The following is a 25,970-nucleotide window of genomic DNA, read 5'->3' on the forward strand; positions in this document are numbered from 1 at the left end:
TAAAGGACAGAGCATGTAATAGGAAACAGAATGGACCGCAGGAAACAGAGCGAAACAGGTCGGGCTTTCATTGCTGCGAAACTACAAGCTTTGTCCTTTTCTCTTTCTCTCTCTCTTTCTCATTCGCCAGTATTCAGTTCGCGAATAAATAGATACTTGTTGGGATTTTCACGGGCTTCATTAGTACGGAAGGATTATAAATCGAAATGCAATATGAAAAGCAAAATATCGAACACGGAGCATTTATATTTCACCGTTAAAGGATCCATTAATATCTCATTCGGATTTTTAATCCCCGCTAAAAGCTTCAAATGGTTTAATTAGTGCTATTTAAAATTTTCGGTTATATTTATCGATAGGCGCGTAATGCAGAAATGTGGCGGATCAGGGCGCAGCCATGCCATTTTCAATATGTATTACAGGTTCACCCTGTTATTAACGTGGTTACATACTATTCGTACAACGATTTAATTCTAATGTAAAGCTTAAATAAAATGCTAAGAAAGATGGAATTAATATGACACGAGGTTCAGCAATCTATTTTCTTTTTTTTTCCGTTCAGTATATCACATCGCTATTTTTAAGACATTAAACTAATAAAAAATGACGGCTTGTTACTCGGTAAATGCGATAAAAGCAGGTCGAATAATTTGGAATAAACCCGCGGGCGTATCGTAAGATAAATGTAAATGACGATACCATAATAATAATGCTATAATTTTGCGCATATAGCTGCACGGAAAATTGAGAAATCCAAACGTCGAATATCAAAATTGTTTACAGGTATATTTACATGCAAATTTTAAGCACGTTTTTTAAACGTATCTTTATTTATCGTTGCGTAAGCTCGCATGCGGTGCGCTTTAACTCGTTTTTTGATTTATCCACGACGTGTATGTTAAAGTTTTTGTACGTACGCTGAGGAGAAAACCTAGTTATATGTAAATGCGATAAAATAAATTATAAATATAATATAAATATAATAATAATATAACCGAGTCGATTACATTAACCTATCGTCGGAAATATTGCAAAATAATCGGTGGGTACAAAAGTAACTATATTTCTCTCACCGTGTAATCTCTACAACGACGCAAGCTCATCTTACATGGTAACCATTATCGACTCGCTGCTACGCGCAATTGTCGTTATGAGAACGGACTTATTGCACGATTGCGCCTGTATGCTTTTCATAAATTATCTTCTCTCGCGTGAATTTTCGTCATCGCTGAATGCAGCGTCCGGCGCATCCGAACATATATATCACGATTGAAGTGACATATTATATTGTTAGGAACAATGCGTGAGCTTTCTGGTGTTGCAGCGAGCTTTATTGAACGTTGCGTGACAACGGTCCTGTCTGCGTGCGCGCGAATCGTGCATACGTGTGCGCGCACGTGTGTGACGTAACTTGGGCACGCATTATCGAGTGAGCAAACACGTACCCACATATGCATACATAAAGAGCGAGCGGCGATGAATTAGGCGTCTGCCTATCGAATATTACGTTCGTTTCATGTCCGGGCGAGTTAAATAATCGCGGGAATGTTTCAGCGCTCGCCACGCGAGCGTTCCAGTTTTACAAATTGAAAATATTTATCTTCGATTCTATGCCGTAAAACATAGAGGGAGAAAAAGGGTGTGCGCGCCAGCCCGCTTTTACCGCATCGCCGAGTTGCATAATTCAGCGGACACCAATGCACAGGAGAAAAACAGTTTGAAACCGCAAATTACATACGAACGACTCATTAATGAACGGGCCGCGGGAGCGTGACGAGGTCTCGTTAAAGTCGCGTTCGTCGATTACGTTTCCTAGCAAAGGTATTGGCACTCTAGACCTCCCACTTAAACGTACTGTGCACCCAACAAGTAGACCACAAACCGCCGTATTGCATTTATATATGTGGAATTAAGTTTCTTGTTTGCCTGTTTATTATCGCATCACGCGATAACGGCGAATGATCAAATGTTCGCTTAAAGTGGAGTAGGTTTCGAGCGAGTCTGCTTTAAAATAGGTTGAACTACTTACAGTATAAGAGATTGTACTGTCAAAACTCTTAAGTACGCATTTCGTTCTTTATTCGTATAATATTATACGGTATATTCTTTTATCTCCATTGTCGTGACTTTAAAGATTAATTAAAAAATAACAATTTATATTAATGTAATTTTTTCTTTTTTTTTTTTATAAATGTATCGTTAAATTTTGATAAGCTTGAATTTTAAGTAACCGCTGCTATTATAAGTGAATAATTCTAATTTGTTGGAACTTTTGCGTTTGCAAAGGGTATGACTTAAATGCAAAATGATTTTGCCGTACTTGATGGATGTAATATTTTCGAGCCTGTCCCCGCGAAAACGAGAATGCCGATAGAAATCGCTACCGATGTATCACAGTGTCGAGTGATGCCTATTGAAACATCGACATCGCGTGAAACATTTCACGCTGGCTCGTCCCTTTGATGTTTGCGGATTTAACACTTTTTCAACTTCGATGCGATGTAGTGCATTCCCGAGTGGGCCTCGAGAGTGCTTCGACTGGCCACGTTTGATGCGAGGCGTGTAAATGACAGGTATAACGCATGATACGATACTAATTCGTTCGCGAATGATGATCGATCTGACGGAACTTTATTGTTCAGTGGAACTTATCAACGTGGATAAAGATGGAAAGAGGAAGAAGAGCGATATATATATACATATATATATATATATATACTATAAAGAGAGATAGAAAAAGAAAGAGAGAGAAATAGACGCACGTTAAATCGATACTTCCGAATCCGGACAAGCATAGAAGCATTGTACTGTGTTGTGCTTTAAAAACGGAGGGGAGCGAGTCATTATAAATTATTTGTCGTGCAGAAGTATAAATCCTCATACTTGCAGGACTCATTCCGATTTCAGGGCATTACAATCCTAAGGAAGTGCAAAAACATTTTATTTTTGCACTAAATATTAATTTTACATAGAATATTAATATTAATATTGCTTAATACTTCAGATATTTTCGATGAATTCCATGCAAAAAAAAAAAAATTTTAGCAAGCCGTGAATTAATGAGGAATTTTGTAATTAATATTTTTTGCGGACTAAAACTATCGTGAAATTTTTTTTATAAAAGTTCTTATTTTTATGCATAATGCTTATTAATTACATAGTTGAAAATACGTTCCGGAACGCTTGAAATAGAATTCCGATGTTAGAGCACAAGTTTTAGATTTACCGAGATTACATGTGTGATATATTGCTACTACGAATCAAAACTTTGCCGTTAACTATAAACTCCATGTCGAACATGTTCACTAAAATTGGAGGTACGAGGAAAAATGTCAATAATCGATACGTTCAATCGGTCTTTATCTTCCACGTCATCGCATGTCGACGCGCGTTTAATTTAAAAATAGTTGATACAATTTCATAACACGGAACCAGTTATTTCCCTCTTACGATCTTTCAATTAATTACGAAGCCATTCTTCTTATCGAATATCCATTTCTAAAGAATTTAATTCCTTACCAAAGACACAATCGTTTAATAACTGTTATCATTTCTGTACATATACATATTTCGAGCTTCTCTGATCATTTATTTGCCGTTAAGTAAATTGCATTTTACAATAACCCGAGTGGAAATTGATTCCAATCGTTACCTAATAATTTGCTAGCCAATTAGTGGTTCCTCTCGTGGATGTCTAACAAAACTAAGCTAGAAACGTAACGTTCAAAGCGTTTAGATACTAAACAATTATTACTCTTTAATAACGAGCCAAAAAAGTCAGATATTTAAACGATTTTCCCCGCGTACTAGTACTTTACTACGCATCGTGACCTATCTCTACGCGCGCTCGGCTGCCGCGGCCACTGACCTCCGGGCCCGCCGGCCGCCGCCACGCGGCTTCCCGCCACGTGCACCGTGCAACAATGATGGCTGCCGGCTGACGTAACACGCGCACGTGCTCGCAGCCGACCGCGGTCCGCGGTAGCTGGCGGCCTCAGCGGCGGTGGCGGACTTGGCAGTCGAGAGCGCAGTAGGCTAGTCGCGACGAAAAACGTTTAAATATCTATTTAGATACATACTCCGCGCTGGACAGTGACTAGACGACCGATACTAGGCAGATTATGTTTTTCTTTTTTTAAAAGACAACTTAATTTTTTGAAGATTGTCACTAAATAATAAATACTTTCTTAAAATTTATGGATAGTCACTAGTTACGAAATATGTTTAATCTGCGCGATCTAACGACTAGCTGCAAAATCAGATTAGCTAGAAAAATTTCCACTCGGGAAATTTTATTAAAATCTGAAGCAAAGAGATTATAAAAACACAAGATTAAATTAGTACTTAAAATGCGTTTCTTATTATTAAACTACATCTATATTTAAAAACTGAGAAATTTAAACCGGGTTTCTTAGTTTCAAGCTCGTTAATTAGATTTGTGGTATTTTATATCTTCTATAATTATCATTTTTAATATTATAATTATTTTTCTCGAAATGGTTCTAAATGTTTTCTCTCAAAATTTCATATTTGAAATGTTGAAAAGTCCCTCAAATATTTTTGGATTGAAATCCATATGTGACCGATTTTTGTCGCGGCCTACTCTATCGAGAGTTGAAAATTCAAGCGTCTTTTTCATGGGAACGTTGCCAAATAGCGGCAAGAAGTAGTAAATCTGACTTAACGAAAAACCTGATGCTTCCTTGGCCATATTCGTCAAGGACTATCGTATCTTATTGACAGCGCTGCTTCTTCTACCGTCGATTGCTGTCCGCGGAAATAACTCGGCAAGATTTCTTTATTAACCTAAGGCTGATCTCGTCGAGTTGGACATTCGACTATTTTTACGAAACTAAGAAGCATTATATCGACGTTGGGATTTATTTTGTTGTACAAATACATGTTCTGTCAGAAATAAAATAAGAAGTAGAAAATGGAGAAAACGTTTTTGCGGATAAATATTTCTCTAAATCACTTTAAAGTGAAACAATAAATTTTCTAAAAAAAACAATATATATATATTAGATATATATTATTTAAATACAAATCAACAAGATATTATTTAAAAAATTGACAAACTGTTTTCATAAAATAAAAATAATAATGTGAATTAACTTAAAGTGTGCAAAGATAAGAAAAAATTAATTAATTTACTTTTACGATTGCGCATAACTTTTTAATTATTGGTTTGTTCGAATAAAAAACACAGGTAGGGATATTTTTTACGTGCTGATAATAATAACACCTTGCACACTACATGTTTATCGCGCAGCTACTTGGTTTTTTTTTTTTTTCATCATATTACTCGTCGTCATTACATGATGATAATTACTCTTTCGTGACGTGGGACAAAAAATACGACTGCACTTAGAACTTTTACTGAAAATTTCCGATCGGTATCGAGTAACTTCGTAACTCGCATAAAGAGCACGAGAAGCGTTCGATACGGAACTTCCATTTGACCGTATTCCCGTGCAAAGACTATAACAAGCATGTCCCGCTATCGGCAAGTTATTCCGGACTTTCGAAGGCATCGTGAAGTAATACACCACCCTAAGAACGCCGGTCATAAAAATTAACTTAATGTTTCACGAGGTGTGTTCGAGCACGATGAAAGTTCACGAATGTGGAAGACGAAAGTATAAATAAGTAGGCGCCATAAGGGCCGATATTAAATTTGATAAGAAATACGCTAAGATAAGTTCGTGACACCTACATTTTACCCGGCAGATAATGAAGCGGACCTCACGTAACTGTTCGTTATTTATCGCGTTAAATACATTTAAGTTACATCAAGATTGTCGATCCTCGAGCGAGCTTCTAACATAAATTACCTATTTAAAACGGCAATATTTGCACGAGCGATGCAACCGTATTTTTACGCGTGACGTTTTTGTACGTAGAAGCGCACCCGGCCCCGTTTCCTCGGCCTCGCGATCCGATAAACAATTAATAAACATAAATTCCCTCGGAATCGCTGGCAGGACGGCACCTGCGCATGTCCGCTCGCCGCCGCATAAAATCGTTATAAATTCTTTTTTACGAGGCAAAGTACATAAAATTGCGCCGAGTCCCTCGCGATTTATATCCCGACGCCTGGCGTCGTCCTCTGTTTGCGCGACGCCTCGCTCGAAAGGGCTCGCCGAATAGGTCTCCCTTTCTTTTTCTACTTCCAGCCTTTAAAAGGCGATCGTTAAAATACAGCGGGAGTGTCGTAAATCGCCGATCGTTACGGAATCGTGCGCGGTACTTCGACGAGAAAGGAAGGAAGGCTTCAATTACCGGCGATGTGGTCGCAACAGGCCGTCCTCTCGTTCGCGCTACGGCCAATCTTCCGGAGTAATAAGAGCAAATGCGTTCGAGACATAAAGAAGAACAGAGAGAAGGCCGATTTCCGAACATCGGCCGATCACATCACCGATCGCTTTATGATGACGTTCTATAGAAACGTAAATATCCTTTAGGAAAGGATAAATACATGTAAAATTGCAAAAATAAAGCTCCACTCCATTTCGAAGAGAATTACAAATGGAGAGTTTAAAAAAAAAAAAATACGCTATTTATTTTTGTTAAAATAATACCTGTTTGTTGTTTGCTGCAACACGATTTCTTTTTTAATTTAACAAAACTCTCTTTCGTATACAACGTCAGAGAAATATTTTATGTGCTACAAAACTTTTTTCGCAATCATACTCTCCCTTCTTCCCTATATGGAATACATATATTTACACTCTCCGCATTCATTTTTTTTTTTTTCTCTGTTAGAACCCTGCCCGCGGAAAACGGGGGATGAAGCGCACGTTCGGTCGCTATCGATGCCTCGCAATGTTTGTTTTACGACGATTTCTCTCGTATTTGCACTTGCGGATTTTAGGGTCGCTGTGCACGGCTGAAAATCTGTGGATTTCGACTTGGAAAAGTTCGGCGCGTATGACCGCCGTAGATAACCACCGGCGACCATTGGACGGACGCGAATATGCCGCATACACGGCTCTCCGCGTAACAATGGTGGCAGTCGATCGAGCAATTCGGTACGGGCAGCGTCGATGATGACAGTGACGACAGTGACAATGGCGGTGACGGTCGTCGTCGTCGTCGTCGTCGTCGTCGTCGTCGTCGTTGCGGCGCCCCATTCGCGATAAATGTATTCTGACGAACGTGGCGAACTGCGGAATTGATGCTGGCTGGGAAACAATCAGCCGTGCCGACCAGCGAGACTCGACAATTGCAAATAACCGATCCGTAATTTGCTAATTTTTTGGCCCGTCGTTTCGCGATAAAATAAACCCGACCATCGACGACGTCGAGAGCCTCTATAAATATATCTGGGACTCCGAAGGGAACAATTCGCGGATATAATTCAGCCACGCGTAACATCGGGCAGGTGCGCACGTTCGATCGTATCCTGTGCAGGTAGCGCGCACGATATCCGCAATAATTTCATACGCGAAATTTGCACAGGGGAAACTCGAATTCGCAGCAAAGACGGCTGCTCTCCTCATTGAAGGAGAATGCGTAAGCATACGTGCGTATAATACAGAACGACAATGAAACCACTGCATTGGCGCAACGACGCGACAAACGACCATTGTGCGTCCGATATCGGGCGAGGATTACGGCTGAATTTAATAATCATAAGGATAATGCGACATAACGCGATAACGCGCGATCGATATCGGCTGTTTCGACAACCGATCGCGGATCGTCACCATCGCGATGACCGGCGCTTCACGTTCGTCCCTTCGTTCTCGTTTTTATTCCAACTGCAATTCAGGCACTATCGATCGTCGTTATTGCAAAATCCATAAGCCGACCGCGCGGTTTATCGCGTCTCTCTCTCCCTCTCTCTCTTTCTCCGCTTTTCCGGCCACCTCGGCTGCCGTTTTGCGATCGGCGATTAACACCCCGCGCTATCGACGCCGCGACGACATCCGCCCTCGTTCCGGCATCGACTCCGATAAGTCGGAGAAGCCGCTTTGTCTTCCTTTTTCCCTCCCTTTTTCTACGTTCGCGGCCTTTCGCCAGATGACCATTTCGTCACGAGACTTCTTGCGCGGAAATTGAAGTGGAGTGACGGGCAAAAGTTCGCGGCGTTGATGATATTTTAAAGGGAACTTTCAGATTAGATTGACAATCACGAGATGGTGTGACTTATGAGCGATTTCCTTAATCTGCTCTGAAGCCTACGACATGGAGTCTCTAGCAACGTTCTAAGTGAAATTCTTGAGACATTTAACGTCATAAACAACGTCAAAAGAGTAATAATAGAAATAACCGCCAGACTTAGAAAAGCTTTAACGCTTCAACGGAAAGTAATGAATTTTAAAAATGATAATGAATAATTATTGCCGACACCGTTAATGTAACGCTTTAAACTGTAAATCACAAACGTTAAAATTACGCGGGCAATTCGTATGTGCAATTATTAAGCTTTTCTATATATGTTGCGCGACGTTTTTCACGCGCTTACGCCTGCAATCAACTTTTTAGGCATATACATCGCGCACGTTATCACATCGCAACGAGATGCATAATTACATGTAGAAACGCCCGAAGTGAAACGCGTGATTTATGCCGCGGCAGTTTTGCACAGCCACGAAACGCACGCAAGAAGTCATCGGGCGCATTAAAGTGCGTAACTGCTGTGCGCAAATATCGACGAGTTTTTTTTTATTTTTCTTTTTTTTTTCGGAATATTGGCGGCGGTCAACGAGGCTCTCCGCTGAAAATTTAATATCGGGAATTTTTCGACTGCGCGTGTACATGTCGAAATATAGAAACCGGAGGCGATGTATTTTTTATAAGCATTTTTTTCCATCCACCGCGATATTTGCATTATTCCAGAGAAAGATTATGGCCCTGCTTTTTCTAACGGCATCAAATTATAACAATGCGCGCTATACACGAGTATAGTCATCACAATGCGTTTCTCGTTATTATGATAAAAGCTCCCGCCTTTCTATTGATTTTTACCTCTAATTATCCGTTTAATTACGCAAAAGTAATCTGAAATACAATTTAGCACTAATGAGAATTTTTAGTCTTTTTCTTTCCCTTTAGTGATCCACGTGTATTCACGCGTAATTAAGAATATATATATGTACATATTTTTACGCCACCCTTAAATCGTCGGCTATGCGAATTTTTCGCGTGCAATTATTAAACGGTCTATGGGGAACAAACGCGATCGTTATCACCGAGGTAAAGTTGTATGAGTTAAGTTCAACTAAATTCGGTTAACCGGGACAGGGTCTGATCAATGAAATGTCCGATAGGTCGTAAGCATCCGAATACTTTAATGAAATTATAAACTTGCTCGGCCGTCCATTTGCTTATTTAATTAATAAATCAACGCGGAGCACCGCGTCACTCGTTCTATATTTCAATTTAATAGCGACGTGTATTTCTATACTACGTAACATAACTCTGTAATTAGTTTACAATAATTTCGAACTTTCCGACAATAAACTGCAAAAGATTATAAAAAAATTTTGTTTAATATAAAAAAAAAAAAAAAACAAAGTTTTAAGTAAGTTAAAACGTCGCCAATACACGATTCCGAATAATTACGATTTATTCTGTCGATAAACTATACACGTTTCCGTTTCGAAATACCACGAAGCCGCCTTGCGCGCGAGTTTGATAGTAACAGCATTTGACAGACCGCGTCGTTTTATTAAGTTTCGCGTTTTAAACGAACGACAGCGGGGAATTACGCGCGCGATTTGTCTTTTCGGTCCCTGGCACGACCGTCTGTGTAAATTGGCTCGTGCTTCAATTCCACACCCAGTACCATAGTAGCTAGTAACTCTCGATTGAACAATAGTGGCAGGAATTAGACAGAAAATGTTATACTTTGCCGGCAGGTGAGATATTTTCATCTAATTGACGGAGAGCGAAATTAAGTTATCATTTATAGAATTAGAGGAGAATTTATATTTTTTGTACATGACAGACTTAAAAAAGAATTTTTTTTTTTTTTTTTTTAAGGATTAATTTCTAGTATTTTTGTGGATTTTGTATTTGTCAGAGAACAACCTTTCTGAAAATTATTCGAAACGTCAGTTATATTCGCAGTCTCTTGTGACTCCTCGCTTTATGTACGATTGTTTCGTTGCCTACGATAAGATATTTACAAATTTGATATCACTCGGGAAAGATTTACTAAATCGCCGCAGAGTATGGTCGGTAAACGGACCAGGAGTTGAATAACAAATTAAGCAGAATACGGGTATAATTGCAAATTGGAGCAAACTGGAGATTGTTACAAGAGAAGGAGATGGCAAAGTGACGGATGTATATGTATACGCGAGAGTCTTCGTCTTGTTGAAAGTTAACGAACGCAGAGTAGCGGCTCGTTAACGAACAAGGATTCTCTTCATTCTGCCGGTTCGCGCGCCAGGAAAGGAAATATCCCGTTCCATCCTGTCCCCGTCTCCTCTTCCTTCGTCATTTTCACTTTTTTTTTTCTATTTTTTTTTTTAAGCTCGTCGCTCGTCGCAGGCGCACAAAGCGCCTCATTAGTATAATTTTTTCGACGCTACGTTGACGCGCGAAGGTTTGGTTTGCGCACTAAATGCATCCGTAACTTTGATAACAAATTAGTCGTTTCTGAGAAAGAAAGAAGCAGAAGTCTCACAAATGCCCCGAGATAGAAAGATCTCCGGTAATTATTAACCTGTGAGAATTCGGCGACTGTCGAGGAATTTACCGACGTTAATTTATATTTCGACATTAACGAGGCTAGTAAAAAAGGCAACGTATAATCTCGCGTGAGGTGTAAAGATGCACCGGGGCGGAATGCACACCAAACTTTGTTCGCTCAGTAATTTACGAGCCAATTCAAATTGTAAACGCAACGCGCTTCGTTAGAAAAGTTCGCGTGGTTGAGATTTTGAGGCGCGCGCGCGCGCACGCAAATCTTTATGAACAATCTCCATAATAAATCATAATAAACGCGTGTGCACTGGCACGTCTATATATATATATATTTTTTTTTTAATTTTCTTTATCCAAAAATGGCTGCCGCCTAAATAACGCATGCAGATTGTAATCTCATTTTGCAGTGACGGTATGTAATAAAATAATAATTTAAAAAATGCGAGGGGATGCGGCACGCGAGACAAAAATATTTTTCAAATCCCGATAACGCGGACCTCCCGCACGAAATTCCGCTCTGAGTTTAGTCCGCGGTCGGAAAGTAAGAAAAATAACGCAACACGCGAGGTAAGAAAAATAACTGCGCCCCATATCGTCCAGTCCGATTTCGATAGCGGTGCGACGAGAAAAATGTATCGGCGACAGTGCTTGCGCGAGTCGTCTACCAGCCGGTCGACTATACTTCACCTGTCGGCAAGTGATATTTTCATCGTTTTTCGACCGACAACTTACGTCGGGAGATTAATCACTGTGACGCCGAAACGGTGGGTCCTTTCTAAAATATGTATACCTCGCGAAAGAGTTCCTCCACTTCGCGCGACGTGTCGGTATTGCGAATCGCGCTTATTGCGCTAGCAATTTAATCCTGCCGCGTTGAACGGGGCGACCACACGTGCGATAAGTCATCGCCCTGACAAGTAATATTTTTATATCGTTTCTGAAAGTGACGTCCTTCGAAAGAAGATTAATCGTTCACTGTCTAAGAGACGGAAAACTTTTCCTTTCCTCTTGTGACGTTTGACATTTTGATATTATATCGAAGAGATAAAGGATAGCTCCGTTATTTCGCAATAGCGTAACAAATCCCGATAGTTAAACAGATAAAGAATGTGAATAAAAAAAAAAATAAAAGACAGATCTAATTTATACATATGCACCTAAATTATAATACTGCATAATCGGTATAAAAAAGTAGTTTCTTTTTTTTTTATTGTTAACCATAATTAAAACGAAAAAATTTTTATATACTCGAAAGTTAACTAATTAATTGTTCCACGTTTCTTTTTACCAAGGCAATAAAATATACCTTTCTCGTCTTTTTTTTTTAACTTGATGTATAAGCGTAATAAAAGCAAACTAGGTTAGCTGTGCAATTAATTTGTTAACGGATAGTTTTCTCAACGTTGACACTGACGTTTTTTCAATTATTAATTTCATATGTTTATCAAACTTTCAACTAACTCTCTTTTTTTTTCTTTTTTTTACGGAAATAAAAATTATTACAATTTATATTAAAACGTTAAAAGCATGAATATTAATAAAGAACCTTGTTTCTCTGTTACAGGGGGATCTTACAGCAGGGGAGAAAGAATTACGACGAGGCGATTTTGAGTTATCAGCGAGCCATTCATTTCCGACCTTCGTTAGCTCGTAAGTTTCTTTAATTACATCCCTTTTCCGATTTTAAAGACCGCCCAACGTCGTTGATTTCATTAGCCAAGTGCTCGAGTCTACGGTTAGTCGAATAACTTAATATCAAAATGCCATTAATTTTATTTGATGGATTCGCGTTGTTATCGTCGATGGATCACTGAAGGATCTCCAGCGTCGCGAGAAAAAAAAATGAAATGTATTGTCCCTTCGTACGCCTTTTTACTAAAGACATTATTTTCCGTAATGCCTCAACAAAAAATGAAGACGCGCTACCGCAACCGTCATCCATTTTATTCAACGTGCATCGATTTTTCCGAACTCCATTAACAATATTCCATTTTTAACTAATAAGATGCTTATCCTCAAACTTCTTGTTTCGCCATTACGTTTTTCGATCAGTCCTTTGATCGATATAATAATCTTTAGATATACCAGGCACACACGTATCACGCGAGTATTTCTCCAGCTTGCGTTACTTCTCGAGCAGCCCCCTCGGGTCTACGTATACATCCGTGCTTACTACTAGAAGCTGAGAGATCAGTTTGCGTCCTTAACGAGCCGCCTTTTACCCGGGAGACTCCCTAGTCTTTACGGCTTTAGACTTGGGGGCGCGGCGCACATTGAAGAGGACCCACAAGAGACAAAAAAGGAGAAGCGCGAGAAGAGAAAGATGAGCAGCTCGTTTGTTACATACATATCCCCGATACAACGTGTAGGATTTGCGATTTACTCCGATCAGGGGAGCGGTTCGTTACAGCGCGAGATAGTTTGTCACGTTACAATATCGATTTTATGGCTCCTTCACGTGCCATTCCGAGGCTGCCAGTCCCCAGATGTTTTTCCCCGGTAAAGAGCGATATCGGCACTAACCCAAAAGCGCAATTGGTACCGCGGGCACATCTGCAGCGTGAAGCGGAACACGGAATGCAGATTAGATTTCGACGCCTTGCGTGCACGAAGTGTCTCATAAACATTAATTTTAATGCCGGCAGAATCCCGAATATATTTAGGGTCGATATCTTTTTACGAGTGGAACCACGGGCGCTTCAAAATTAAACGCGTTAAATATTTCTTGACATATTTTAATAACGAAAACGGAATATTTATTATATACATTTCTGATAATGTTCTGAAATCCGAGATAATAAAGCTTTATTTAATTGAATTCTGGATACCTAATAGTATCGAAAAAACATTAGCATGTGGATGTTTTTAGTGAAATAATCAATGTTAAATTTATAGAAATATCTCCGAAATTTTGCCCGGCAAAATTTTAACGTCCACGTGCAGGCGCGACAAATTAATGTCACGTCGGATTTATCAGATGCGCATCGAGAAAAGTATTGGCGTTGCAAACAAAGAATAATGCTCAAACACGTACGCACACACGCGAACACACATAGGCGCACTTGCCGCGTAAATCCGAACGACACGCTCAAAGAGAGATATAATTTTGTATAAATTTATATGCGGACGGTTTGCATGCGCAATGAGCTTCGGCAAATGCTGGGAAAACGAATATTTACCACATTGGAGATATGCGGGCGCGAAACGGCGGTGATGTCGTGTTATACGATACCGTGCACGACGATTAACTCTAACCGACGCAGAATTCGCGACGCAAGGAATGCGCGTTTGTAATTTCATTCCATTGGCTGCGCTCAACAGAAACAGCTGTCTCGCAATCATTGTAAAAATCACGAATCTAATCGACGTACGTTCCTAATCTTGACCGAATTTAAAAGCACCCTCCAATCACATCTGTAAATTTTGTAACACTTGCAAAAGTGTTCCTGCTGAACGCAACTAATAACATTCTACGTGCACTTGTTCCCGAAGTATTTCTATCCAGCAAAAAAAAAAAAAAAAAAAAAAAAAAGATTTATATTTGCCGTGTTTGTGATTCAAAGTAGACACCCCAGTCAAATATTAGCAGAATTTCCTAAATTGTTTGTCGCCCTCGGTATACGTGAAAACGAAAGTTTTCAACAACGTTCGCAAGTTACCTGTACATCGCCCGCATTTGGCGATTCACATTTGCGGTTGCTATATTGACTGAACAAAAATGACCAACGCAAACAGTAAACAATGACCGAGTCATCGGTTGACAATATTGACGCTTTTCTCTCTCCGTCTCTCTCTCCTTCGCTCTCGTTCGCTCGTAGCGAGGCGTCGCTGGTTCCCGCGTGAATATTAATATCGTCTTTATTCGATATATAAACTCGTACGCTCCCGCAGCAGATAAATGCGATATTACGTACATCGATTGATAAAGAAAACATTCCGATTTCTATAAAAATGTTTAAAAATATGGAAATATTTATCTCGCGCGTTGTACACCTCGAATATCTGCAATTTATCGAGTTTGATAGCTAACTGATCGGTTAAAACCGCCTTCTCGATATGAATAATGGTTGATAAAAGTTGGCACTTTAAACAAGCTTAAAAGTTGCCCGACAAGTTTACCGATGTATCGACTTGACTATATCGTCGACTTAAAATGCGACATCTTATACCGCAAGATTGGAATTTATTACATAGTGCGACAAGCACGATACTATTCAATGAGAATTAAGCAATTTACTCCCTGATTCTCAAAAATAATATGCTAGATTAAAGTTTTCAATGACAAAAACTACCCGAGTAACAGTAAAATATATCAAATTAACTAACGCTTTTAAAGTACTGTAATAAGATCTTTTTTGCTAGAATTTAAGAAATTTTATTCATATCTAAGATACTCTGAAAATTAAATCTTATTCGTATATTTATTGCGTTATGAATATTATTAATCTTATTATTAAAAAATATAACGCAATCCGATTACTCTAACTACGCCCAAGCTTTTTTTTTTCATAAATAAAGATAAGAATGGGTGAAAAATATGAATGGAAATTCACCCTTTTTTTTTTGCGCGAGGATTATCTGAAACTTTTTATTGAGCGCTAAAATTTAATTAAACCGCAAGGAGCAATTAAATAAACATGCGGCTTAAATTTATCGTGAGAAATTTAACCGCGTGTACGGCTATGCGACTTAGTGTGCGAGAATGGAAATGGAAAGGGCATTGTGCTAGAAATTTTTGACGATTATCGCACGAGGAAGCTAAAAAGCTTGCTCACACACGTAAAGCTTCTCCGGGGAAACGACCGCAATTGCATCTACATGCATTAGAATGTTTAATTTTATAAGGCCGCCGGCTAATTTCGCCGTTGGGAATAAAAAGCTGGAAAAATCTCATTGAATAAATTAAGAGTACAATTATCTTAAACGCGGAATAGCTTACGTAATACCAAGCGATTCTTCGCGATTGTTTCGTCAAAGGAAGCACGCGCAGATTTTCATATTTCGCGAGGCAGAGAACGATAAAAGAATTACAGGTATAAGTTGAACGCGAAAAGAATATACGTATACTATTAACAATTTATTAAAATTAAATAAACGTATCAGTCTTTATTTACGTATTATAAGTTCTTTACTTTTACGTAAGACGCCACGAGCAAAATGCCAATTAATCCGGCATTTTCCGAAGGGTAGGTTTCACGCCGCCCAACGTCGCTCGCCACTTAAGAGCTATTTCTTAAAGTTAGTCGACGCTAAAGTCGACGTATTATCATCGATTAATCAACGGCCCCGCGAAAACAAAGGGAAAGAAGCGGCGCGGTCTACTTTTTCCCCGGGCCGCAAACTTTATTCATTCGAAGTTCACTCGCTTGTCGTGGAAGTTCAGCCGATTACTGAAACGCGGATACATCTCGCTTTTATGCAGCGGGGCGCAAAAGTATATTAGCGAAGTTAAACTCGATCCCGACGACGGCGAGCCGGAAGCGAAAGAGCACAAGGAATGTTTAAGAAGTCCTTCCCTTTTAACATTCGTCCACGATGGCGGCGTCATGCAAAATACTTCGGAGACTTCGTCGCTCGAGAATGAATAGAATTTACTTAATAGCCCCCGCTCTATTTAATATTAACTAATTAACGGTGAAAACTAATTTAATTCTCTCTTTTAATCTACGATGGGGAATTACGTACCCCCGCAGTTTTTTTTTTTTTCTTCTTCTTCTTTGTCGTAACTTTGCACACCGATCGGCACAACGAGGCAAAGGCAGCGACACAGAAGACGAAGGACACGCTATTTTGCAGATTGTATTTACAGGATGCACAACGGAAGATACGCCGCGCGCAACTTTTATGGCAGTTCTCGAGTGACGAATGACGCGTGCCTCTTTTCGCTGAGATTTTACGAGCAACCGCGACTTAGTTCGCGCGCGGCGGCACAAGTTCAGAATGCAGGCTATCTATAATCCCAACAAACGCCCGCGCGCTCGTAAATCTCACGTGAGTATCTCCCGTTCATTTATAGTTGGCTGATCCGAAAAAGGGCGAGATTAGCGATAAAAGAAAAAAAAAGAGAGAGAGAGAAAGAACTGGGGGAAAAGAAGCGGAAGAGAAGAAAAACCGAGGCAGGAAGATGTACTCCTCCGTGTTAATGCAGTTCGCCACGAGCGAGCGCGTCACGTGTGAAAGACTTCTCGCAAAGGTGAACTTCCGGAAATGCTCCCGTTGTGTCTACAACACGTGTGCGAAACGCTCGCCTGCGAAATGCGGGCGACTCAATTAAACCGACCAAGTTCTACGGGAGCACCGAGAGAATCACGGAACAAGAACTGCGTAGACAGAAGGCGGAGAAGTGTAGTTAGACGTCCTCGCTTTACTTTCACAATTAACCCTCGGACGCGCAAAGCACTTCCCCTTAATGTTAAATGATACATCCGTCGTGGGTCCTCGAAGATTCGTGAAATAGGTTTAACTCGCGGTCGCTGATTCGAATTCAACAACGCCGCATCCGCGAGCTCTAATGACGAATTATTACTTCTCCGCTAATCACTTTTGATCATTTTAATTTGACAGCGGTGAGAGTTTCTATCAACCCCGGCGATCGATTAATCAACACGAGCACATTAATCAGTTTTAGTAATATTAAATTTGCAATAGTGTATCTTAAATAATTTGTTAATTTTGATTAATCAGGTTTAACGATTTTACAATGAAATAAACTCGGCAATCTCGTCAGGCTGCGAAGTCATATAAACTACGAAATAATGATTGTTTCAATTAATATTAGTCATTGGCTTCTGTAACATTGCGTTATTGCGTATTTCATGTTCGTTTCCTAATTATGTTTACGCGAGATAATAATAATAATGATTTTATCCTATGATAACGATACGCGGCATTTCAAACTTTGTCAAATCAAATAACAAATTTATAATTACTCTTTGTAGCGGGTATCACTGAAATAGTTGATTTTTCCAATTCAACGATTAAACGCAATGTACAACAGTTGAGTTTGGTTGTACAAATCAAAGTGCTTACTCGTAAAATTACGAATTTCAGTGTTACCTGATTCTACGATAGAACAACAATTCAACTGTTAACAAAAAATAGATTAGAAAATTGGTTAAAAAATTTCCACTATGCTACAATGCGAAAAAATGTGTTATTTAAAGAATCGCTCTGTTTCATATTAATAAATACGTCATCGTACGTCCATCGAGATAAGATATATTTGTGATTATCGGTTATCGAAAGGGGAATATCTTTGTATGTGGGCGATAAACGACAAATGTCGTGTCTGGGCACTCGTATTTCGCGAGCAGATTGCCCATAAATCGCGTGTTATTATCAGAAGTTCCTACAATGGCTGTCTACGTAAACTATCGGGTGGGTTCGTAAATAGATACAACGTCTATGTGGGACGACTGTGCTAGGCCGCTATTCGCGTCCTCAAATTGACGGCAGGCCGACAACCGAAAGCTACGTAACGATTCATTACAAGCCGAGTATATGAGCCGGAGGGCGCATCGAAAATACTCGGCAAGTAGGTTAACCGGACGGCTGCAATTTTGGTTGGTATATTATTAGAAAAGCCTTCGGGACGCGCGCCTTTGTCTATAAATCTCTGAGTAATTTCAACGAATACATACACGTGGTGCACGTGATTGTGAGATTGTATATTCGCGGCGCGGTCGAATCGCTATAACAAAAGCCGTTTCTGGATTTCTATTAGCTGTGCAGGATTCTTGGCCCCCGACACGAAAGCGGCCTTATTGCGTCACGATATCCGACTTCGGTGAAAATCAAATCGCATCGTCAAATGTCGAACTAGCAAAAAAAAAAAAGAAAAAAAATGTAACTCTCGTAGTCTACACTCACAACGTTCGTTTAACTAAATTTTAAATATTTTAAAGATGCCTGAAACGCTTCAAAAACATTTGAAATAAATGTAAAAAATATTATTACGTCAGTACGTCAATTGAATCATAGATGCAGCTTCTCTATTTAATAACACCATCCGCTATCAAGTCAAATGGGTACCAATTTTAGCGTTTCAATCAGCTCCAAACATTGCTGTCGGTTTTCATTTGCTGTCGCGGAAAAAAAAAATTTCCTTTTCTGGTAAACGTTCTGTACGTTTTATGAATATTATATAAATATTTTGTCGGTAACTTTACGAACATTATTTTTACAGCGACGTAGCAGCGTTCTAAAATATCCGGGATTTAGGACGACGTGTTCTACTAAATCTAGGATGAAGTATGTCTTTACGAGAACTATAATTGCTCGCAATCGTTCACGATAGAAACGCGATCTTGTTAATGTCACGGCGGGACGAGAAGACCGAGATTACCGGGCTACCGCTACAGGATTTCCGTATCGCGCGCGGTTAAGTGTCTCGGGGCTCGAAATCGCGAGAAATTAGTTGAATCGGTTGTATGAGCACTTAACACGATTGATTCCCCTGAATGCGGCAATTTCTGTAAAGGCCTTACCCCTTTCACAACCGCGCCCTCGTCCCTTCCACCTTCGACGCGATCACTCAAAGACAGTGCATGGAGAGTTTATGCCCGCAAGTGAATATGTTTGTACATATACATAGGCGTAAAGCACATATACACGTCTATTTGTAGCCTATCCTGTTTCGAAACATACTCGAGATCATAACAAGATGATCATTTGAATCGGCTTTATAACCAATCGAAACTGAATTAATTGGATACATGCATAAGAAGTCAACCGTGTATTTACCCAGCCGCCCAATCGCGAGCAATTAAATATAAAATAACTGCTTTTTATAATAAAGTTTAATTAATCTTGTCGTGAGAGATAAAGAGGAGAGAGAGAGAGAGAGAGAGAAAAAGAGAGAGAGAGAGAGAGAGAAATCACGCTTCGTTAATATATCAACGAAATGTGTGATATTAATTTATTTGTTTCATATGTGCATAACTGCAATAATTAAATTTATGTAACATAATTATGACGAAATTAATTTCGCCTGAAAAAGTAAATAGGGGTATAATTAAATAATTCATATAAAAGCGATGTGTCGTCCTTTTAGTTATTGGTTCTCGTAACAACGTGGGGAAAGAGATAATTGCGCGTTATGCAGACGCAACGTTAGAAAGTAAACCGAATTGCATTTTCAGATGATTGACAGGTAATAACCCGCGCAGATGGCTGCCGAAGGTGCTTGACTAATATTTAAACTGATCTAACGTTTCGATCAAACAGACTTATGGTTATTACGAGCAAATACAGCGAGGCGGGCGAACTCATATGTTTGAATATTTTCCGCGGGCGTATGTATTGTTATTGGTTTTGTAATTGCTTTTAGCGCAAGTGGCATGGTGTGGCGCGAGATTGGCGCGGGTTTCATCAGTACGTAACGCGAATCGAATAAACTATTGAATTCGAGCGTATTAATTAATTTTCATATTTGATACCGGTATGCCGACGCTGTATGGCAATTGTCAGGAATTACATATTTTTCCGTCCCGCTAATCGGCGAATTGTAATTACATTTTCAGGAAAGCCGGATGGGCGACGGCCGGCGCTTTTCATTTAGACATACCATGTGTCGCGATAATCTATATTAAATACGCAAATTAATTGTTTCATCCGAATTTAATCATTTACTTAATTAATATCGTGCAACGGTCGAAACGATTTGAAATTCGCAGATCGCAAAGCAGTCTCACGATATACGCGAGAGCCGTGGCAAGAATAAACGGTCAAGAAACAAAAAAAAAAATAAATAAATAAAATAAAATAAAAACCGCAAGATTTATCTCATTGTGAAAACGAAACGTTGCGCAATTTTAAAGCGCAATTTGCGTAAAACAATTTTTCTTCGCCTGCTCGAAAGGGCGATATTGTTTTCAGATGAGCGGTATGTTTTAACGTAATGTCCGATTTATTTCAGCTTCCCGTTTATATTACGTAATTGACAAAAAAACTGTCAGTGACAATCGAGGCAGCCGTCGGGACTTCTTAATTTAACTTTCAGCATCCATGCTTCAGAGAATTTGGATTTTACGAGCGTATGAACACGCATCCGCGAATCGACCATCTATTCGCGTACACGGCGGCTGACACATACGCAAACACACGCCCACACATTCGCAATCTCTTTACCGTCGCCGGTCGATAAAGGTCGCTTTCTCGCTCACACACACGTACGCATTGCATCTGCGTCCGCTCGTATACGTGCACGCGCATATACATCAGACTGGAGATACGTAGTGCAAGATGCAAGTGCAGCCTGTGGCAGCTCTATCCACAAATTGGTGACCGATCGAGCCACTAATTACTCGGACCGGACGTGTTTTAAAAGCTCGACGGTTACGACCGATTTACGGGACCCGACCGAGATAGAAAGAAAGCCGGGGGTTCCGAATGGACGATCTCCTCCCTCAATCTGGATCACCGTCGAATGGTCCATTCGTCTAATCGTCCATTCGTGTTTCAGCATAGCGGTCATGCGTGCAATTTGAGCTACTATATGGATGTATTATATTCTACGTACGTGTGGGTCAAATTTTAATATAACAAATTAAGAAAAAAAAAACAAAGACGATGCTGACCGAATTAATTTTATGAGCAATTATAAAAAGTTTTGAGACGTAACTTCAAAGATGACGTTTTAAAAATATATTGGCAAAATAATCGACTGTTTCTTTGCATTTAGATTTTAGAAACAAAGTTTTATTTATCTTAATGTGAATTTAGCATTAAATAAAACATTTTAATACTTTAAACATTTTCCACTAAATAAAAACAGTTACAGTTACAATACTTAAAGTAATTAGTAAAATAATTAGAGTAATTATTTTAAGGACTAAAATCTTTGCAAAAAAATTCAATTAAATCTAATCTTACGAGATTAAAGCGTTTCTAATGGGAAAAAAAAAACAGAGTATACGTAGACGTTTAAGTAGATAAGCCACTATTGGTGGCCAGTCTGAAACAAAGCGGTACTTTAGATAGTAATAAGAGTTCAGATAGCAGCCATTGACTCGTCGTAATTTAATTGCCTGCTAATGTCTAACTCATTCGGGAAGTTTTCATCCGGAAAAGTAATCATAGTCGTGAAATAATGCATGTACCGCAACAAAGAACGGGCTAATAATATTATATATGTTAATGAGAGGTTTATTTTCTGATTCGCGTGATACTCTTCTACTTTCTCCTGTCCTTCTTTTCTCTTTCCCTTTCTCTCTCCCTCTTTTTCCATGCAACTGCAACGAGCACTTTCGGCAATGAGTCACAGTCGGATGCGTGCGAAATTACATTGCCATGCCGCGCGCTAAATTGTCCCATAATCTTGAAACTAACGTTTCAACGGTCAACAGCTTGCACCGCCAGCTAGTACTTAACGGCCGCGTTTAATAACTAACGAGACTCGGGCCGAGTCATTCCGCTAAAGTTTTCCTCTACATTTTGTTGGCGTTACTCGCGTCAAAATTCCGTACAGGACGAATCTTTATGCTGTCATAAATATATAGCAGCGTAACAATTTAAAAACCAGTAATCCGTAATGTACATGAATTTTTTTTATTAAGTAATTAGAATATGTAAATAAAAACGAATCGTGATAAAATCTTTAAAGGCCATGGATCCGTCGCGCAAACGCTGAGGTAAAATTTTGTGACCCTCCCCGACGTAACAAAAAATATGATTATTTTGTCGCTGCGACTTTAACTGTAATATCTAGTAACAGTTAATGAAAAACGAAGCGAGATCTATTGTCCTATCGATCATCGCGATTTGGCGTAGCCCGTCGAATTGAAACGCTTCGCTATCGCATTCGTCGGCGCGATTAATTTTTCTCTCTCGGCGACGCATAAATCGCGTCGCGACTTCTATGAATAACAGGGGCAGCGCCGATGGGTCCACGCTTTTGTCTCGCAAGATCAACGGCGCTATCCGCGCGGCACCGAACACCCCGACGCGGCCGCAACGAATTATCGCGGAAAACCAGCGCGTGTCGCGAACGATAAATCGAAGGGGGCGTCGGTCGTGCGCCATCGATCTTCGTCAGAGCGACGCGCGGTGCGGTGCCCATGCGGCGCGTGATGCTGCGCGAGGAAGCCGGGCATGCCAGGAGTCGGCCAGGTTAACCAGAAAATTGCAAGGCACACACAAAACTCGGCTGCACAATGGAATCTTAATTCCGCGAGAGCGGTGGAGTTGAATTCACTTCGAAACCCGGCCCACCCACCCACCTCCCCCTCTTCTCCCCTCCCGCGCGCGCTTTCGTCATTTTCTTTCCTCCTTCCCTCCCTCGGTCGCATCTTATTCTCTCTCTTTCGTAATTAGGAAGCAAACAGAGCGGCGGTCTTGCCAAGTTGGCGGAGTCGGAGATGAAACAGCAGTTTCCGTCCGCCCATCCTTCTTCCGCCTGCGCCGTAGACCCCCACGGGAATCTACAATCCCTCTTACCTCTTTCGCCCGTTTTCTACCTACCTACCCTATCTACCCGTACCCTGCATCGTCCTCTACCACCCTAAATCCGCCATCACATTTTCTGGTGTGTCGACGGGCCACCTGACTCTCTTCTTCGACTCGGTACGATTATGTGGAAAGAGCGAGCCGCAAAAGGCGGACAGTATAATTCACTGCCAAACGCAGGCCACCGCAACCGCGCGTTATTTCGCCTTCTTTTCCTGTCTTTCGTTCTTTTTACGACGCCCCGCAATATCCCTTCGAGATAAAGAGAGAGAGAGAGAGAGAGAGAAAGTAAATCCAATGCGAAAGATTGAGAGTAAGTCCATTTTATAGCCGCCGTTTCGCGAGGAGAGGCACGATTTTCGAACTTTTTACGACGTAATTATCTTGCGCGTGTCGATTGCCGCTGCTCTTTAAACGATATTTTCAAAACGCCAGAATCGAAATGTTGGGAATTTACGACACTACTACTATTATTTATTAATCTTGATATTCCTCGACGTATAACAATCAAGAAATATTGCAAAGATAATTTCCAATAACCATAATATAAAACAATTCATTTAGACTTTTAACGAGAAGACAAAATCGCATTTTAATTTCGTTACTTTAATGCATTTAATTTCATGTTTCATTAAAAAAAAAAAAATATTTTCATAACTTTATATCTTTCTATTAATTATAAAGATAATATGTAAAATGAGTAAAAAAAATTCGTCACGGGGTTAAAGATTTGTTTTTAAAGGTGAAAAAAAAAAGTCTAATAACACCGCGTTGATTACAATGTATCGCTGTTGAAGAGTAATCTGTATGATAACGCAAGGGTTAAATAGCGCGACATCGATACACTTGCGAAAGGAGTACGCGCGTGCGCCCGTTGCGAGCTTCGTCGCGTACACATTCATCCTGATCCGGGGATACAGGAAGCACGGCCGGTGCTCTAATTCCATGGAGTATCCCGAGGGAGCGGCGGCGAGGAAAATAGATTACCCGACACCGCCGCCACCGGTCTGCAAGCTCCTTATTCAAAATAATACAAAGCATCGGCGCTGTTGGTGAAACGCGACTTTCAGTCAACCACCTCCTCCCCCCAGGTCTATCGTTCTAACGTATCTGACTTTCGGTCACGACAGTCAAACCAAGAAAATGCAGGTTTTTATTAATTGTCCGCGAAAACGCCACTCCGATATTTCGAGTTAACCGTTCGACGATTGCGTCAACATTCGCCTACGTTACAGACAGCTGTTAAAATCATCGCTATTCGCGAAAAGATCGCAATTCATCAAAGAAGAAGAAGTAGGAACGCGCGAGCGTGTGCGGGAGATAAATGGTAACAGGTGGTATCCGAGCGTACCGAGTGTAATAAGTTTTCACGTAGACTAAATGCGAACCTATAGGTACCCGTTCGACTTTTACGGCTCGCTATTTTTCATTGCCGCTTTTTCTCTCATTCTCCGGAGTCTCGAACTACAATGGATTATTGTTGACGGACTGCCGTTTTCTTTCTCGTTCTCGTTATGCTATATATACTTTCTCTATTTTATAGAATTTTATTTATTTTCCTTCTTTGCTTTTTTTTTTTTTCTGATAGAAGTAAACGATAATATTATAAAGTAATTTTTTTTAACGACAAAAACTTTTGTTTTGATAAAATTACCTCGCGCCGCTGTATTAATATAAAGTTCGATCTTCTCTGGCCATATACGACTTTTATCACTTACGTTTTCAGAATGCGGAAAAAATAAGCTTGTAAATGTGAAAATTAAATCTGTAGGGAAAAAAAAAAAAATTTAGCCACGCCTTAATTTAAACTGAAAGTTTCTTTAGAACATAATCTCCCTTATCATCCCTGCGGCTCGTGAGAGATTATGGCAATTTTGCTTGAGCGACAAAGCGCTTATTTCAATCCTAAGGCCTAGAAAAGTCAGTCCTCCCGAAAGGACTTTTTTAATTAAAGTTCGAAATAAAAGTGTCGAGAAAACGAAATGCCACATTTAAAAAGTTTCCGCCCGGGACGAGATTTGGACCATAATCTTTTTTGGCTCACGAAATCATTCTCCGGCGAGGCGCAAATCATCCGACTTTTTATTACTCGCCCTTTCGTGCAAATATTTAAAATACTCTTAGCTTGTATTATTTTAGACTTAACTTACGACTTTTCGAGAACGGCTTAAAACAATTTAATAAGGGTTGAATTTTCCGAACACCGGCGGTATCTCTTCGCTACGTCTCACGATCTTTATCATTTGTCTTTGCAGAAGCTTATGTGAATCTGGGAGCGACGCTGATTTCGGTCGGACGAGGCACCGAGGCAGCTGCGGTTTTGCGCGCCGGTGCATCCTTGGATGGCTCCGGTCTGAAGGACAAAAGGGCTCATGAGGCAGCCAGGGTGCAGGCCCTCCTTCAATTAGGCGCACTGTATGCCGATCAGGGTAGATTACAAAGAGCCCTGTCAGCGTATAGGGAAGCCCTGCGCGCCCTGCCGGATCACTATCCACCTCAGGTTAGTAGTGCGCGCCGCTTCCTCTTCATTACACCACTAAGGTGGAATAACTTGATGCGCGCGAGGGAACTATGAATACTTGGAGCGCGTTAAGAGTAAGTGCCTTCGAGGCGTTCCGTATCTCCGTTTCGCTTCGAGCGACTTATAGTTTCCCTGCTCTTTCGTTTCTCCGGGCAAAGAACAGAGCCTTGTTTCCCGTTTGCGTACGCTATCTCTTTGTAAATTAGAACCAACGAAATTCATAGCTCGGTATCGATTAATCCTACGTTGTTACAACTTGCGTATCGTTAATATTTCATTACGCCGATTAATTTAATACCGGATACATTTATATCGGAGATAAACAAAACTAAATCACCGTTACTTG

At 40.2% G+C, this 25,970-nt stretch overlaps 1 protein-coding gene across 3 annotated transcripts in view; it reads left to right on the forward strand.

Moving 5' to 3' along the window:
• Tmtc2 (Transmembrane O-mannosyltransferase targeting cadherins 2) overlaps positions 1 to 25,970 on the forward strand; it is a 187,602-nt gene that overhangs the window by 142,676 nt on the left and 18,956 nt on the right. For all 3 annotated transcript variants that reach the window (XR_011545774.1, XM_070656951.1, XM_070656952.1), the window contains exons 6-7: positions 12,224 to 12,309; positions 25,359 to 25,603. Coding sequence is in view for 2 of the 3 variants with exons in the window: in XM_070656951.1 (XP_070513052.1) it covers positions 12,224 to 12,309; positions 25,359 to 25,603 (331 nt within the window). In the remaining variant the exon portion in view is untranslated. The remainder of the gene's footprint in view (positions 1 to 12,223; positions 12,310 to 25,358; positions 25,604 to 25,970) is intronic.

Source organism: Cardiocondyla obscurior, linkage group LG05 (assembly GCF_019399895.1).
Source record: "Cardiocondyla obscurior isolate alpha-2009 linkage group LG05, Cobs3.1, whole genome shotgun sequence".
NCBI classification, from domain to species: Eukaryota; Metazoa; Arthropoda; class Insecta; order Hymenoptera; family Formicidae; genus Cardiocondyla; species Cardiocondyla obscurior.